Source organism: Macaca thibetana, chromosome 2 (genome assembly GCF_024542745.1).
Source record: "Macaca thibetana thibetana isolate TM-01 chromosome 2, ASM2454274v1, whole genome shotgun sequence".
Lineage (NCBI taxonomy): Eukaryota > Metazoa > Chordata > Mammalia > Primates > Cercopithecidae > Macaca > Macaca thibetana.
In genome coordinates this window covers 35,891,355-35,908,269 of record NC_065579.1, presented here as the reverse complement: position 1 = coordinate 35,908,269, position 16,915 = coordinate 35,891,355, and the positions used below count along the sequence as shown (strand labels likewise).

The following is a 16,915-nucleotide window of genomic DNA, read 5'->3' as shown; positions in this document are numbered from 1 at the left end:
TTAGCCGGGTGTGGTGGCGGGTGCCTGTAGTCCCAGTTACTCGGGAGGCTGAGGCAGGAGAATGGCATGAACCCGGGAGGTGGAGCTTGCAGTGAGCCAAGATTGCACCACTGCACTCCAGCCTGGGCAACAGAGCGACACTCCGTTCCCCTGCCTCCGCCAAAAAAAAAAAAAAAAAAAAAAAAAGACATGAATATTTCCCCAATCAGACCAATTTTAGTGTGAAATATGGGACATTTTTCCTTATGAAATATCTATAGCTAGGTTATTTAAACGATAATTATATTTTATTTTTTAGCTCAATTATTTTACACTTAACTGCAGGTCAAAATAACAATAACATCAATTAAAGAATGTAACTATATTTGTCTGAGCCTCCTTTTCCTCCTTCAGGGATTCTCCTATGTCATAGTGAGAACTGGTTAGATGTGACCCCATATGTTTATACAAGCAAGCTGCCCAGCCACTCTCGCTTGCTTTTAAACAGCACTCTCTCAGGCTCAGGGGCTGTCCCCACCTCATAGTGATCCCCAGGCCAGCAACTGGAATCAATTACCATCCCTTCTCAAGTGGCCCACTCTAGAGCTTCCAACCCTTCCATCTCATTCATCTTCCACTGCTTCCAGGGATGCCCAGGCATGACCAGGTACTTGGGGTACAATATTGCTTCCCTGGGTGATTCTAGGACCCTTGTTTCTCTGCCTTTTGGGTAAAGTGGGCACATTGTAATTTCTTCATCTAACCAAGGAATTTCAAAGCAAACTGCTGCATTTTTTTTTTCCATCTCAGAGGGTTCTAGGGCTCTCTCCTGAGCTACTGTATAATTAGCTGACCTCAAGCTGCCAGCACAGAGCCTGGGCTCTGTTCTGTGGAGAAATAGTTGTGTGACTTTGAGAGAACAGTGTAAGATGTTACTGTTAACAGTAACACTGTTAACATCTTACACTGTTCTCTCAAAGCATTTACACTCAGTGTTAATTTGACTCACTGATCACAGGACAGGGGATTCTCATTCTTGCCTCTTCTCATCAAACACAGCACAGTCATGCATCTAGCACTAGCACTGGTTGGCAAGGGCAGGAAAGAGACCCTGTGAACCAGTGCAACATGTGAGCATGAGAATCATGTGTAGAGCAGTTCCTGCCCATCAGTGTGCATCTTACCTTATCTGAAGCTCACATGCCTATAGCACTTAGTCCCCGCACACCCTCCCTGGGAGTTTTAGACCAGCTCAGCACATTGGTTTTTAAAACACTCTGCTCTCTATATACCTGCCAGTTGCAACCTTCTCTTGCTCTCACTTTATAGTTAAACTTCTCCAAAAAACAAGAGAGAGCAGCCTTCTCTTGCTCTCACTTTATAGTTAAACTTCTCACTTTATAAACTCATGGTTCCATCTCCTCACCTTCTACTTACTTCTTGGCCTGTACCCTCTACTTACTGAGCACCTTTTCTGAACTCAGCACTATGCTAAGTGTGCCATATACTTATATTAATAATTCTATGAAGAATAGCAATATCACAGTGTAGATGATTGAATGGTGGGTTGAATAAGGACATATCCACATCTTAACCCTGAAACCTCTGAATGTAATCTTACTGGGAAAAATGGTCTTTGCAGATATAATTAAGCATCTTGGGATGAGCTTATGATAGATTATCCAAGTGTGCCTTAAATCCAATGACAGAGGAGAGATACATGGAAAATAGGAGAAGGCCATGTAAAACGGAGGCAGAGATTGGAGCCTTAGAGCCTTCAGAGAGAGTGTGCCCCCCTCCCTCCCTGCTGCCACACACACACCCTGATTTTGGACTTTTGGCCTCCAGAACTGTGAAAAAAAATTCTGCTATTTTAAGCCACAAAGTTTGTGGTAATTTGTTATAGAAGCCACAGGAGGCCGGGGGCAGTGGCTCACGCCTGTAATCCCAGCACTTTGAGATGCTGTGGCAGGTGAATTACTGAAGGTCAGGAGTTTGAGACCAGCCTGGCCAACATGGTAAAACTCCATCTCTACTAAAAATACAAAATTAGCCGGGCGTGGTGGCGTGTGCCTGTAATCCCAGCTACTTGGGAGGCTGAGGCAGAATTACTTGAACCTGGGAGACAGAGATTGCAGTGAGTCAAGATCGTGCCATTGCACTCCAGCCTGGACAAAAAGAGCAAAATTCTGTCTAAAAAAAAAACAAAAAGCAAGCCACAGGAAACTAATACAAACACCCATTTTACAGACAGGGAAACTGATGAAGATGCTCTGGAGGAAATGAGCAATGAGGTTGCCCACAGCTCACAGCTGAGTGATATCCTGGTACAGTCAGAACAAAGGCAAATGATTCATCTTCAAGGAGCTACTAGGACGCTTGCAGCAGATAATTGATTCCCTTGAGGAGAAAGGCTGGAAAACTTCTGAGGGGAGGAGCAAAGACATGAGAAAGCTTGGTGATGCAAATGACCCAAAGGAAGGGAAGGGAAATGGATGACACAAGCTGGGAGAGGGAGCTAGGGAGATAAGAAAGAAGATGTTGCAAAGGCAATGTATCTTAGGTTTGGGGGGCTTTTGGGGTTTAGCTTGAAGAATCTCCAGTGTCCATCACATATATAAAGGCAATGATTAAATGTTTCAAAAATGTTTCAGAGATTTATTACAAAGACAATATGAAATTGCTGGGGGAAAAAAACTCCTGTTTTCATTTAAAAAATTCTGTTTGAATTTTCCTCCTTCAGAAGAATCTCCCAGAATTATATCAGATTTTAACAAAGAAGACAGTTCTCTGTTTGTTAAAAATAGCCCCAATTCATGAGGTTTATGTGTATTAATGAGCATTCTACTGAATTCAAATCTGGGTGAGGACATAAAGACTACCTTTCACATTTCTTTCTTTTTTAAATAAGATTTGCCAAACAAAAATAAGATTTGCTTACAATATTACAACAAAAGTAATGTTATTTAAGGATAGTAATACAGCAACAACCCATGTTTGAAAGGCATTTTCAACACATGAAATGTTTTTATACCCTACCCATTTAACTCTTGCAACAATTCTCAAGGTAGACATTATACTGGTCATCTGTGCATTGTACTTGAGGACAATGAGGGAGCTCTGGGAGCTGAAGCACTCTGTGCAGTCATATAACTAGTAAAAGACAACATGAGAGCTTGAAATTCTATGCTTTCTCCCACCATATATTTTAGCAAAAATACTTTCCTATAGAAAATTGGATTTACTCATTAAGGGTTAACATTTGAATTTACATAAGTCAACAGCTCTACTAAGTATGAGCATAACTTCCCTCACCTACATTCTTCTGCCAACAGTGTAATGGAATGTACTCAAATTCATAAAATTGAATTTCTTTAAAATATTTATTCTTAGTCCCCATTGGCATTGTTTAAAATGAGAATGTCTTATTAAAGTTTTGTTTTATCTGCAGAAAAGAATTGTTGACTTGTGCAAATGTAAAATCACAACCTAAACCATAAAAAGTATTAAATCAACATGACACTTTTAAGGACCTGGTATGCCTAAACTTCCTGGGTTAATATCACCTTGGAAAGAGTCACTTCCTCAAATTTTCTATGTGAATGACTTACTCTTCAGAAGTAAAGAGATCTATTCTCCCTAGAGAACATTTGGAAATCTTTTCACAATCAAGCTCCCCAAAAAACAGCCTCTAATTTTTGATTTGCAAAAGAATTACACAGCATAAGAAAAAAATAGTCTTACAAAATCAAGTTCTAAAATCAGACAGCTGCAATAAACAGTCAAGACCAACAGTTACTCAAAAGGTGTTTCCCTTTTGCTTTATAACCCTAGCCAGCCCATTCCTTGTGCCCTTCTCATTCTTAAAACAGAGTAAAAACTAACTTCCAGTACATCCTGAAGAATAATATGAAACTTCAAGTTTTAACGGAATTCTGCTAGTTGCTTCCCTGACACCTTCCCTCCATTCTCCTTCCTAACTGATTCTGGTTTTATTCCAGAACTAATTTCTCCATCATGTAGCCCAAGTGAGGTAGGGAAGCTAAAAGCGTCTCCTGCTCCTGGGTAGCCCTTCATAAGTCTACAACAGTGATTCTCAAAGTTCTGGACCAAAGCTTCAGCATTACTAGAGACTTAGACATGTAATTCTTGGCCCAACCCCAGATCTACTGAATGAGAAACTCTGGGGGTGGGCCCAGTGGTCAGTGTTTAAATAAGCCCTTAAGGTGATTCTGTTGTGCACTAAAGTTTAAGAACCAGAGATCATAGCCAGTGATTCCAGCCCTGGTTGCCCATCAAAATCACTGGATGCCCCAGTCCCATGCCCAAAGATTCTGATTTAATTGCTCTGGGATGGGGTCTGGGAAAGGGGATTTGTTAAAAAGTTCCCCAGGTGATTCTAGTGTACAGTCAGATTTGGGAAACACTGATCAAAGCCAATCAAACTAATCTAGTCTAAAATACTGAATTTTAGTGTCAATGAAGTGGATGCCCTCCAATATCCATGAGGCCAACTGATGACCAGAAGTGTCATTACTGTTACTGCAGCCACTGCTGGTAGCACAAGGGAACTGTAGGCTGATGAACTGGTCTATGCCACTAAATGAACCATGCTGTTTTATTTCCTCAAGAGCAATGAGTCTTCGACAGCTCAGGAATGATGAATTTGTAAGGGGTGGAGGACACAAAGCCCAGCAGCTATTTAGCAGTGGTATGTTTTGGACGGAAAAGGACGAAAATAATTTGTGGTATGCCAGGACTTGAACTCAAGCAGTCTTAATCACTGTCCATGAAGGTTGTGACCAAGCAGTGTAAAACACAAGGGAAGATAACTTCACTGGGAAAGGTGGAGGAGGAAATGAAGACCTCATAAAGAATGGTGAAGTTCCATTTATCTCCTCAGACTAGGGAAATGACTCTTATGTATACAGAATGGCAATATCTGTATGATTGCCTGTAACATCTAAAAGGTCATATATTTCTGGAGTCAAAATTTGTTTGGACCTAAATACTATGTCATTTATAATTCATATAAACTTTCCTTCCTTAATTGTAGGAAAAATTTCCTCTCATTTATGAGGAGAAACAAGCCATGAAGACAAAATACATGAGCCAACTTCAGCTAGAGATGGCCCAGCTCCTTGAATCTCTCTCTAGTTTCTGAAGGGAAATGCTTTTGTTCCATGAGGCCCACCTAGGGTGAGAGCTAGAACTACAGATGGGTTTGCTGAGACCTGATGCTAAAGGAGAATTTAGTCGCAGAGGCTCAGAAAGTACATTTCTCAGTTAGCCACAATCCAACTTAATAATTCTGTATTTTATCTATACATGTGTTTCCATATTGTGAGGTGTAATTGATAGTGTGTGATTGTTTAAGCAACATTTTGTCTTTTTTAGTGGTTCATAAAATAACAGTGGATCTTACAACTAATAGCATCTTAGATTTGATGAATTATGCTAATTAAATCAAACATTTATGACTCCCATTATGAATCAAGCTCCCGATTAGACTGGAAACAAAGGAACAGATGATGAAATAGAATTCCCACGCCTAAGAAGCTAGATGAAAAGAAAAAAAACACAGGTATAATCAGAGCTACATATTTTGTGGTGGACAGAGTATGTGTTATGATGGCTGGAGCACACTGCGGTTGTCTATTGGGTAGAATTGTGTGGTGTATGTGTGTGAGTGAGGGAGGAGGATATAAAAGGGAGAAGGGATAAGAGATGAGGCTGGAAAGGTAGTCTGGGACCAGACTATTAATGACTCTGACACTAACCTAAGGAATTTAGGATTTATCCTTTAGGTCAGAGGTTCTCAAACATTTTGGTCTCATGACCCCTTCATACTCTTAAAATCTATTGAGGACTCCCCAAAGAGCTTTTCAAAATATGGGTTATATCTATTGATATTTACTATATTAAAAGTTAAAGCTGTAAAACAAAAATTATTAACTCATAACAAACTCATTACTTTTAACAAATAGCATTTTTAATGAAAAAACATTTTCTAACACAAAAAATTAGAAGGATGGCATTGTTTTACAATTTTGTAAATCTCTTTAGTGTCTGGCTTATGAAAGACAGCTGGTTCTCTTATCAGCTTCTGCACTCAATCTGTTGCGATATGTTATTTTGGTTGAAGTACAGTATATGGAAAAAAATCTGGCTTTATAAATATGTATAGTTGGAAAAAGAAGGGCCTCACAGACTTCCTGTAAAGGCCTCAGCGGTCCCCAGGGATTCTTGGACCACATTATGAGAACTGCTGCTTTTGGTAATGCAAAGCCATGGAAAGATGATCAGATGACAAGCAGCTAATTTGGCAGTAATGTGAAGAGGAATTAGAAGGAGAAGACCTGAGAATAGGACAATAAGCAGAGGACTATTAAAATGGTCCAGGAAAGAACATAGGAAGCTGTTCTCTAAAGCTGAGACAATGGGGATGCAGAGACATGAATGGAGTCATGTGTTAAGTTCAACAGGAGCTAGTATCGCTAGTATACAAATGCATCCAGGGTAGGGTGGGAGGCAAGTCAAGGATGGCTTCATGTATTTGGGGTTGCAAAATCTGGTTGGATGGTGATGATACAAAAGGTGTAGATACAGCATAAGAAGATCATTCCTGGTGTAAGCTGGATGAAAAAAAAAAAGAGAGAAGCAGCAGCAGCAGCAGCAGAAGAAGAGGAAGAGGAGGAGGAGGAGGAGAAGGAAGAAGAGGAGGAGGAAGAAGAGGAGGAGGAGGAGGAGGAGAAGGAGGAGGAGGAGGAGAAGGAGGAAGAAGGAAGAAGGAAGAAGGAAGAAGGAAGAAGGAAGAAGGAAGAAGGAAGAAGGAAGAAGAAGAAGAAGAAGAAGAAGAAGAAGAAGAAGAAGAAGAAGAAGAAGAAGAAGAAATAGAAGAAATAATAATGAGCCAGCAAGGGAAACATGCAGATTCCTGACCCATGACTCTGGGAGATACAGACAAATATGCAGATCCTGGGAAGCTTACCTCTTTAAATTAGTGTACTCAATGCTGTTTAAAACAATACCAAGTCTTTTCAAAACACATCTTTAGAGCTAAGGAGAGGGAGTTCCTTAACTCTCCTTAACCAGTAAGCACATCTTGGTATTACTTAGTTTAGTCAAATTGCTTTCCATCTTAATGGAATACATGAGAACTTCAGATCACAGACCACAGGAGGACATCTGAGATGAGAAGGTAGCATGTTGGGGGCTTTGTGTCTAATATGGGACAAAAATAAGCATGGAAGAAGAAAAAGAGAGGGAAATGTCAATCTCTTGAAGAAGATATAAGTATGTGGATACTTCTAGTTTAAGAAGTAACTGGAAGAAAGAATAGTCACTGGGTAGCTGGTAGGCAAGAAGGAATGGTTAGAGCTGAAAAGGCACCAAAGAGAGTTCTCTCACTTTAAAGTGTTTTCAAGGGTTCTGCTCAGTTCCTGAGATCACATGAGAAGAAGATCATCCCATCAGAAAATAGGTTTCAAGTGGAAATGAACTACCAAGTAGCTTCTCATTAGGCCCAGAAAAATCCACAGACAGGAAATATGGATTTGTGTGTGTGTTTGTGTGTATACATATATATAATTCTAATCTGAGACTGAGACATGATCTCCATGCCCCAGGTAAAGATGGCAGAAAAGGGGGTGTATTTTCCTTCAAATTCTATAGGGTAAGGGTCCAAATCCACACTAGCAGTTCTTTTTTTTCCTTTTTCCCCTCCTTTTCCTAATATAGGGACCTACAGACAGTTCTCTAAGTTGAACAAAAATTACTTTGAGTGATTTGACACAGACCAGTAGATGCAAAGCGTGCATGAACGAGCGAGCAGGGTGTACTAGAGTAACAATACAGAGCATGATTTAAGAAATTCAAATGTCTGGATGTATAGCAAACACTGAAGTTACAAAACATAATCACTGCTTAATTTTACATATTTAAACCACTCTGATTTGAATAGACATTTATATGTAAAAACATCATATTGTCATAAAATAATAATTGCCTTAGTCTTCTTAACAAAGTAGCACAACAATTTTCCAGTACACAGTACCCAAGCAAACACACATCTGCTAAATCAAGACTCAGATTCAGACCCTCCTCAGCAGTGGCATGGTCTTAAGGGGTTGTGATGATGCTCTTTACCTTCCATTATTAAAAACTTTTTCAAAAAATTGTGATGTCGCTTGGCAAAAGCAGCCTTGATCATGTCAATTCCTTTCTCTGTAGAATATGGTCAATAATAATGCCCCACTTGCCTTATAAGGTTGTTGTGAGGACCAAATTATGGGAAAATGCTTTGCGAACCAGAAGGTTCCACACAAATGTTAGTTACAGTAGAGGTCCTGGTTAGGTTATCCTTATGTTTTCCAGGCAGGAAGGCAGTAAGAAAGCTGGCATTTATGTAGGACTTCTATATGGTATGTCATCTCACTCAATACCATCTCAGGTAGTGAGTGATCACATCCCATTTTACATCTAGAGCTCACTGAGGCTTAAGTAACTTACCTAAGGTAAGTCACCTAGAAAGTGGTAAAACTAGGATTTGAACCTGTCTGCTGTCTCAAAAACCCAGGCATTCTTAGCATGAGCTTTAACACCTAATTGATTACTTAGGTCTTGGAAAGAAAAATGAATGAGAGTATCTGGTTTTTTATAACCATAAAGACTCTTATCACCACCCTCATACTCAAGCTTTCCGCTGTTCCAATATATCATATAAAATGTGTTAAACCTTCTGAAAGGGCTAAAGCCAGTGGGATGAAACACTCAGTACTGCATTGTGGAGTAGAGCTCAGGTAATAAAAACAAAGGCAGAGATAGTCAGTTGTAACAAAAGTAAACCATTAAAACCTCAATAGCATTGGCTGCCAAAGACTGCATTCCTTAGCCCCAACTGGGCACATGCAAGCCTCAATGACTATCAATTATGATTCAGTGATCTAAAGAGCATCTTTTTATTTTGGTCTTACTGTCTTAGTCTGTTTAGCGTTGCTATAAAGAAATACCTGAGGCTCTGTAATTCATAAAGAAAAGATGTTGATTTGGCTCACGGTTCTGCAGGCTAAACAAGAAGCACGGCACCAGCATCTGCATCTCATGAGGGCCTTAAGCTGCTTCCACTGGTGGTGGAAGGTAAAGGGGAGCCAGCATGTGCAGAGATCACATGGTGAGAGAGTGGATGCAAGGTAGAGGGAGGTGCCAGATTCTTTTAAACAACCAGTTCTTGGGGCATCTCTCAAGGTAACAAAAGAGCTAGAACTTGCTCACTTCCCTTCTCCTGGAGAGGGCACTAATCTATTAATGAGAGATCCACCTCCATGACCCAAACACCTCTCATTTATCCCCACCTCCAAAACGGGATAAAATTTCAACATTAGACTTGGAGGGATCAAATATCCAAACCCCAGCACTCATCTAATATCACTCGCAAGATGCAAACTTCACTGCTTGTGGGCTTGAACTGTCCCTATCTTAGCTATAAGGGCAGCAGAGGGACCACATTGCTGGTTTTTCCTGTGTGTGGTAGGGCATCAGGGCAGAAAGAAAAGGGCACATATGCAGGGGTCAGAGAGATATGGCTGTGAACTGAACTCACTGGGCACCCTGGGCCAGTCCTTGCTTATCCATCTGTAACGCTTCTTCATCTTGAAGCATTTTCCTCTGGAATAATTGAGGAGATTTAGGTAAACTGTCAGCAAATCCTTGTGAACACAGTAGACACTCAGTAGGGTATAGCTTCTATATTAATGACTTATGAATTGGCTAATGTCCACTAGTAAGTGTTTTTGTTTTTTTAAACAAATAGATATTCTCTGTAATAGACTAAAGATAACTGCTACGAACTGTTACTCCTCTTTTCTTTGAAAAGTGAAGCCTAATTCCTCTTCCCCTGAGTTACTGTTGGTCTTACTTCCTCAGATAGTACAATGTGGCATGAGTATTATTCTGGGACTTCCAAGGCTAATTCATAATAAGTCTTCTAAGCCTTGCCCAAGTCTCATACTGGTAGCTGCCATATAAGAAATCTGATGACTCTGAAGCCACCATGTTGTGGGGGAGCCCAAACTGTCCATGTGAGAAGGCCTCAGGGAGCCCTCGGCCGTTGGAGTCATTCCAGCCTAGGTCCCAAACACTCTGCAGTGGAGGCATAGGTTCTGCTAAGTCCTGCTCAAATTACAGACTTATGAGCGAAATAAATAACTGTTATTGCTTTAAGCCACAAGGTTTTAGACTAGTTTGTTATGTAACAATGAAAAACCAGAATACTCAATCATGATTTTTTAATCCAAATTAAAAATATATTTTCATATATTTTTATCATGAGTTATATAAAATATATGAGTTATATAAAATAACATATTGTGTGTTGATGCTAGTTCTCAAGTCTATTTTAGACACAGACTAAATGTCTTAAAAACATTTTACTTGTGGACAATGTTAACATACACATAACTTAATAACTGGCTGACCAGTGACAAATACGATCTATTGTGTGTATATGCATGTCAGTAATCAGGGTGGTTTAGTGAGGGCCACTGTCTACCCTCCTAACCAGCAGGAAACTACATATTCTGGACTGTCTGCATTTCCCAGCAAGCTTTGCAAACAGCAAGGTGTGAAGACACAGTTGTTTTCTATAGTTAGCCAGATGATGTTTGAACCCCCTTCAGCATTCAGAGTTGCTCAGTATAGGAGGATGGACCTCATCATAGGATAAGTCTTATCTCTCTGGACTGCAGGGTAATTTACTGATGCCTTTCAAATAACATACGACCCTAAAATGTTACGCAAACTTTGGGGCATAGAGTCGGCATGGGTGAACTCAGCAAACATTTTGCTGTTCCAAAATCTACTCTGTTGTTCTTTATTTCCCATTTTTCTGGCTACAAAGCCTTCTTCCCCTTCTCTGAGGGGTATGTGTGCATATGTGTTTGTAAAATCCTATTTATCCTTCATATGTCTACTCTCTCATCAAGGCAGAGTTAATCATTCCTTGATGACATTGCTTCTTCAATCTTTAAAGCCTATTCTTTAGCAAACAAGCTTATCATTTTTTAAAAAAGCAACAAACTGACAGTCCCATAGAACACATGGAAAAGGAACATGAGAAAGTCCCTATAACTCTTGGCGACTTTCCACCAGGCTGAAACAGGCTGACGTGATATGTGTTTTAGGGATTAGAATTCAGCAGAAGAAATGAGTCAATTAAAACACCCGGCCAGAATGCTGTCTGTAGATAAAGTGCTTTGCACTGGGGGTACAACATAAGCTGAATTACTAAATTCTAAGGGCTGACTACTGGTGATTTGCATCTCAATATCTTTTCCTTTTATTCTCTCAACAAAAGTTAACAAGGAGCCACTCAGCCTAGGAAAGATAGGTACTTCATTTACCTTAGCAAGAACAAGATAAACAACTAACTCACAATTTTCCAACTCACTGGCTTTGGTTTGACCTGGAGTGGGTAATGCCTATTGTCTTAAGTGGGTTAACTGGAACATCAAACCCACCAATTGGTTTTGGCTTTTACATTCATTCATAGCAATTCTAATCCCAAAGAAAGTACAATCACTACATGGCAATTGGTGCTTTGTGGCAGTATACACAAAACACATGAGTGATGTGCAGAAAGTCATAATTGAACACTCTTTATTCCACCATAAAACCAAGAAGTCATATTTTCACCACTTCTTATTTGAGAACCATGTATAACTATGCATAACACTTTAAGCCAAAGGCTGTATGGCAACAAGTTCTATGTGTTAAAAAACAGAAAACACAACACACCATTTCCTCTTCATGAGGAATCTATAGCAGGTCATCCTGGAAGAACACTAAACCAAAGGCAATAATGTTTTTGGACACTCATTCCCAGATTAACTATGCTTAACACATCAATTTAGAATTATTATAATGGAGTTTAAGTTATAACTGATGTCCAAGTTACAACTATAATGGATATTAAAACTTCCCTTTGGAATTCAGGAAAAACTGACAAGCATTAACATTAAAACAGAGATCTTAGAATGAATTAATGCTTGATACTTCATCTAGATGAAGCAGAGTGAAACTTTACTGTCCTCTTTCACTGATCCAACCCTGGTCTTCATCCAAAAAGTAAGTTCTGAGCATCCAGCAAATAATGACATTGGTATATTTTAAGAAAGAAGAAATGCAGTGTCAACTTACTTAACAGCTGGCAATAGAGGGCCTGTAAACTTCTCTTCATGGTATCATCTGGTCCTGCTTATTCTCCAGTTTATTCATGATTCTGTCTAGGAAATGGGGAGAAGAAAATTGTTACATCTGAGGAACATAATTTAAAAATCAGAGTGTCCTCCACTCAATAGGATCTTGGTTGTAAATCCTAACTTACCCAATTTCGAAGAGAAAAAATCTTGGGATAAGTACACCACAAACAGTTTAATTTACAATGGTGTATGTTATAAAATTACCAACTAATCAACTGGTCGAACCCTGAAACTATACACCCCACTGAAGAAAGCTCATGGGGCAGCTAGTAAGAATCTGGGTTCAGAATTGAAGACTTTTTTTCATGAATCTCTCATGAATCTCTGTAATCACACGAGAAACAAAAAATTTCTTTTCTCATCTCATTTCTGCTAAGGCGCTCACAAAACAAGCAAACACCCAAATAAAACAAACAAAAAACAAGCTAGAAAGCTTTGCCACACTTGAAACTGTATTATTTTTAAATAATTTTTCTATTATTTTCTGATTTCAAGGATACTTCTGGTATGGACTATTTAGAAAAAGTAAACAGAAAATACAGATAAAAATAAACAAGAAAATATATATTATCCATAATCCCACGAATAAGAGGTGATTAGCACCCACATTTTAGAGTGTATCTCTTTAGCCTTTTGAATGTGCACTTCTATTGGTCTGTTTGATTTTATATTTAATTTTTAATTTAATTTTTCTCCCTAGCAGCAGAAATATCTTTGTGTTGTTACTATTACTTTACAATTTTATTTTACATGGCAAACTGTGTTTCTTTAAGATAAATTCCTAGAAACTGAAACGCATTATGGAAGGACATAAATTAAGGCTTTTTGAAATAAATATATTACCAAATTCCTCCTCATCAATACCAGCATATTAGAACAACCATTAGACTACACTCTACCCAAGAAAGAAATTAACAATTTCATCTCTGCCAGTAGGCAAATATTTGGTCTCAATGTTTTAATTTGCTTTTTATGTTTATTGGCCATTTGTATATAAAATTTTTAAAATGTATATTATTTAACAATTCTCTACTAGCATGCCAGGTTTTTTGTTTTCTCATGACATCCCAAGTAGAACTACCTATCTTTAAATTTTTTAATTGAGATATAACTCATATATAAAATTCAGCCTTTAAGGTATACAATTCAGTGATTGGGAATATATTCAAAAGTTGTCCAACCATCACCACTACCTAATTCCGGAATGTTTTCATCACTCAGAAATGAAATCACCATGTTTGCTGTAAGTCACTCCCCATTTTCCCCTCCTTTGGCAACCACTAATCTATTGTCTCTATGGATTTGGCCATTCTGGACATTTTATATAAACAGAATCATATGTGTCTGGCTCTTCCACTCAGCATAATGTTTTTATTTTATTTTACGGTGTTTTTTGAGATGGAGTCTCACTCTGTTGCCAGGCTGGAGTGCAGTGGTGCGATCTCAGCTCACTGCAACCTCCACCTCCTGGGTTCAAGCGATTCTCATGCCTCAGCCTCCTGAGTAACTGGGATTACAGGCACGCGCCACCACACCCAGCTAATTTTTAAATTTTTAGTAGAGACAGGGTTTCACCATGTTGGCCAGGATGGTCTTGATCTCCTGACCTCATGATCTGCCTGTCTCAGCCTCCCAAAGTGCTGGGATTACAGGCGTGAGCCACTGCGCCTGGCCTCAGCATAATGTTTTTAAGGCTCATCAATGTTATATAACATTCTAGGTTTTCAAGTGTGTTTTTAATAAGAATTCTACCTACCTCACAGACATTCTACCATGGTTAGAAAGGCCTTCCTTAGTCCAAGATTATATAAATACTTGCCCATATTTTCTTCCTGATATGGTTTGGCCATGTCCCTACCCAAACCTCATCTTGAATTCTCATGTATTGTGGGAGTGACCTGGCGGCAGGTAATTGAATCATAGGGGTGGGTCATTCCCATGCTGTTCTCGTGATGGTGAATAAGTCTCACAAGAGCTGATGGTTTTAAAAATGGGAGATTCCCTGTACAAGCTCTCTCTCTCTGCCTGCCGCCATCCACGTAAGATGTGACTTGCTCCTCCCTTGACTCCCACCATGATTGTGAGGCCTCCCCAGCCATGTGGAACTGTAAGTCCATTAAACCTCTTTCTTTTCTAAATTGCCCAGTCTCGGGTATGTCTTTATTAGTAGCGTGAAAACAAACTAACACACTTCCAGTAATTTTTATTTCATTTATTACATTCTAAATGCTTTTGTATTGTTAGATATTATCAACCAAAAATAAAATTCTAAGCACCCCAACTGACTGAATGGCTCCCTCCTCTCAGTCAAGGAAATTCCAAAGAAACCTGAAAAACTAGCTCAGGCCATGATGGGAAGTGGGGGTCAGACATGCCTCATTATACTTTCTTCCCTTTGGATTTGAGGCAAAACTGACCAGCATTAACATTAAAACAGTGATCTTAGAACTCACCGAACAGATTGTTTGTAGTAACAAGATACCAAAATCCAACCTGACTCTACTTTAGCATCACAAGACAGATAGCAGGCCCTGAAAAATATCAAAGTATTTTATCCAAAAACATATTTCTTTGATATATTTTAAATGGTCCTGCAGAGCTATCTCTTGTGGAGGAAAATTTACACACTGTAGAGAATCCCCTTGCCTTTCCAGGTCTTTTTCTGATCCTGGAGAGATTAGCTGAGAGTCTAGCACCTTTTAAATGTCTGAATAGAAAACATTAGCCATATATTACTTCTAAGGGCAGTCATTTTATGTGCATAATGAGAACCTTGGTTTCTACTACCCATTAGCTTAACCCAGACCCTCCTTTCTATTGATTCCAAGTCTTCAAATAATATTAATAACTCCTTCAGCCAACTGCCAACCAGAAAATCTTTGAATCCACCTATGATCTTTAAGCCCTTGCTTTGAGTTGTCCCACCTTTCTAGACTGAAACAATGTATACCTCAATGTACTGGATGTCTTATAAAACTTATAAAACCAGATTGTAACCCAACCACCTTGGGCACCTGTTCTCAAGACCTCCAGAGGCTGTTGCAGGTCATGGTCCTCACATTTGGCTCAGAAGAAATCTCTTCAAATATTTTATGGAGTTTGGTTTTTTCATCAACAATCTGTTTCTGGACTTTGTATTAAGTTTTACATTTTTCTGTTTGCTCATTCTTCAACTAGAACAATAAGTGTTCAAATTAAACCACTGGTACATTGAGTTCTCTATTATTACTCTTTTAAAAAATATTTTTTTGTTACTTGAGCTTGTTTTTTTACCTCACTCCAAAATTAACTTTAAGATCACTTTATTAAAATCCAGAAAAGGTACACTAGGATTATAGTCAGAATTATCTTCTATTTGCTTTATTAATTTGGGAGAGACTGACTTGGTATCTCATCAAAATCCAGCTGGGGTGAGGAAGAACTTAAGTATTCCAAAACTTATTGCTCTGGAAATCAGAAGAATTCCTTTCTGGGGCTGGGAAGTGCTCTTTTTGGGGGGCATGGGGCACAACAGCTCAATGACTTTTTTGGTTAGGCAAATTCGTCCCCCACCACCAGTATGATTTGTATGAGGAAGGAAAAGAAAGAGATAGATTAAGTGCTCTACATTATACAAAAATTAATTGGGGGCTGGGCGCAGTGGCTCACGCCTGTAATCCCAGCACTTTGGGAGGCCGAGGCAGGTGGATCACAAGGTCAGGAGATTGAGACCATCCTGGCTAACACAGTGAAACCCCATCTCTACTAAAAATACAAAAAATTAGCCGGGCGTGGTGGCAGGTGCCTGTAGTCCCACCTACTCACGGGGCTGAGGCAGGAGAATCGCTTGACCCCAGGAAGCGGAGACTGCAGTGAGCCGAGATCGTGCCATTGCATCCCAGCCTAGGCGACAGAGCAGAACTCTGTCTCAAAAAAAAAAAAAAAAAAAAAAAAAAAAAAAATCAGGAGGTTTGAGTTTCCAGAGGCTATGGCTAGGAAAAAAGAGTTAAAGGGTATAGAAATTAGAGAGGCTGAGGAGATGATACACAAGAAATATTGAGACAAGAAGAGGCAACTCCAAAAGATGGTAGCAGGTGGGACCTAAGGATGAAGGATAAAGTGAGAAATTCTCCACAGGAGATGCCCATGAATGTTAAGATGTCTAATACTTAATTTTTCATTGCGTCTTGTTTTATGCACATATACACTATATATGTATTAGTCTGTTTTCATGCTGCTGATAAAGACATACCCAAGACTGGGTAATTTATAAAGAAAAAGAGGTTTAATGGACTCACAGCTCCACATGGCTGGGGAGGAGTCACAATCATGGTAGAAGGCAAAAAGCACATCTTACATGGCAGCAGGCAAGAGAGAAAAGAGCCAAGCAAAAGGGATTTCCCCTTATAAAACCATAGGATCTCATGACACTTACTCACTACCATGAGAAAATTACGGGGAAAACCACCCCCATGATTCAATTATCTTCCACTGACTCTCCCCTCCCATAACACGTGGGAATTATGGGAGCTACAATTTAAGATGAGATTTGGGTGGGAACACAGCCAAACCATATCAATATGCTCCATCTGTATTCCTTCTCCACAATGCTCATCCACCACTAGTATTGTCAAAACTTCAGTAAAAGTCTGACACAAAACAGCCTTGTATTAGTGATGCTTGACAGGGGCAATAAAAGA

At 39.3% G+C, this 16,915-nt stretch overlaps 1 protein-coding gene across 2 annotated transcripts in view; it reads right to left on the bottom strand.

The window, feature by feature from the left end:
* TMEM108 (transmembrane protein 108) overlaps window positions 1-16,915 on the bottom strand; it is a 336,184-nt gene that overhangs the window by 137,530 nt on the left and 181,739 nt on the right. Inside the window, exon 3 of one of the 2 annotated variants that reach the window (XM_050779626.1) lies at window positions 12,175-12,260. In XM_050779626.1, coding sequence (XP_050635583.1) covers window positions 12,175-12,214 — 40 coding nt within the window. In that variant the 5' untranslated portion in view covers window positions 12,215-12,260. The remainder of the gene's footprint in view (window positions 1-12,174; window positions 12,261-16,915) is intronic. The other variant, XM_050779625.1, reaches the window with a different exon arrangement.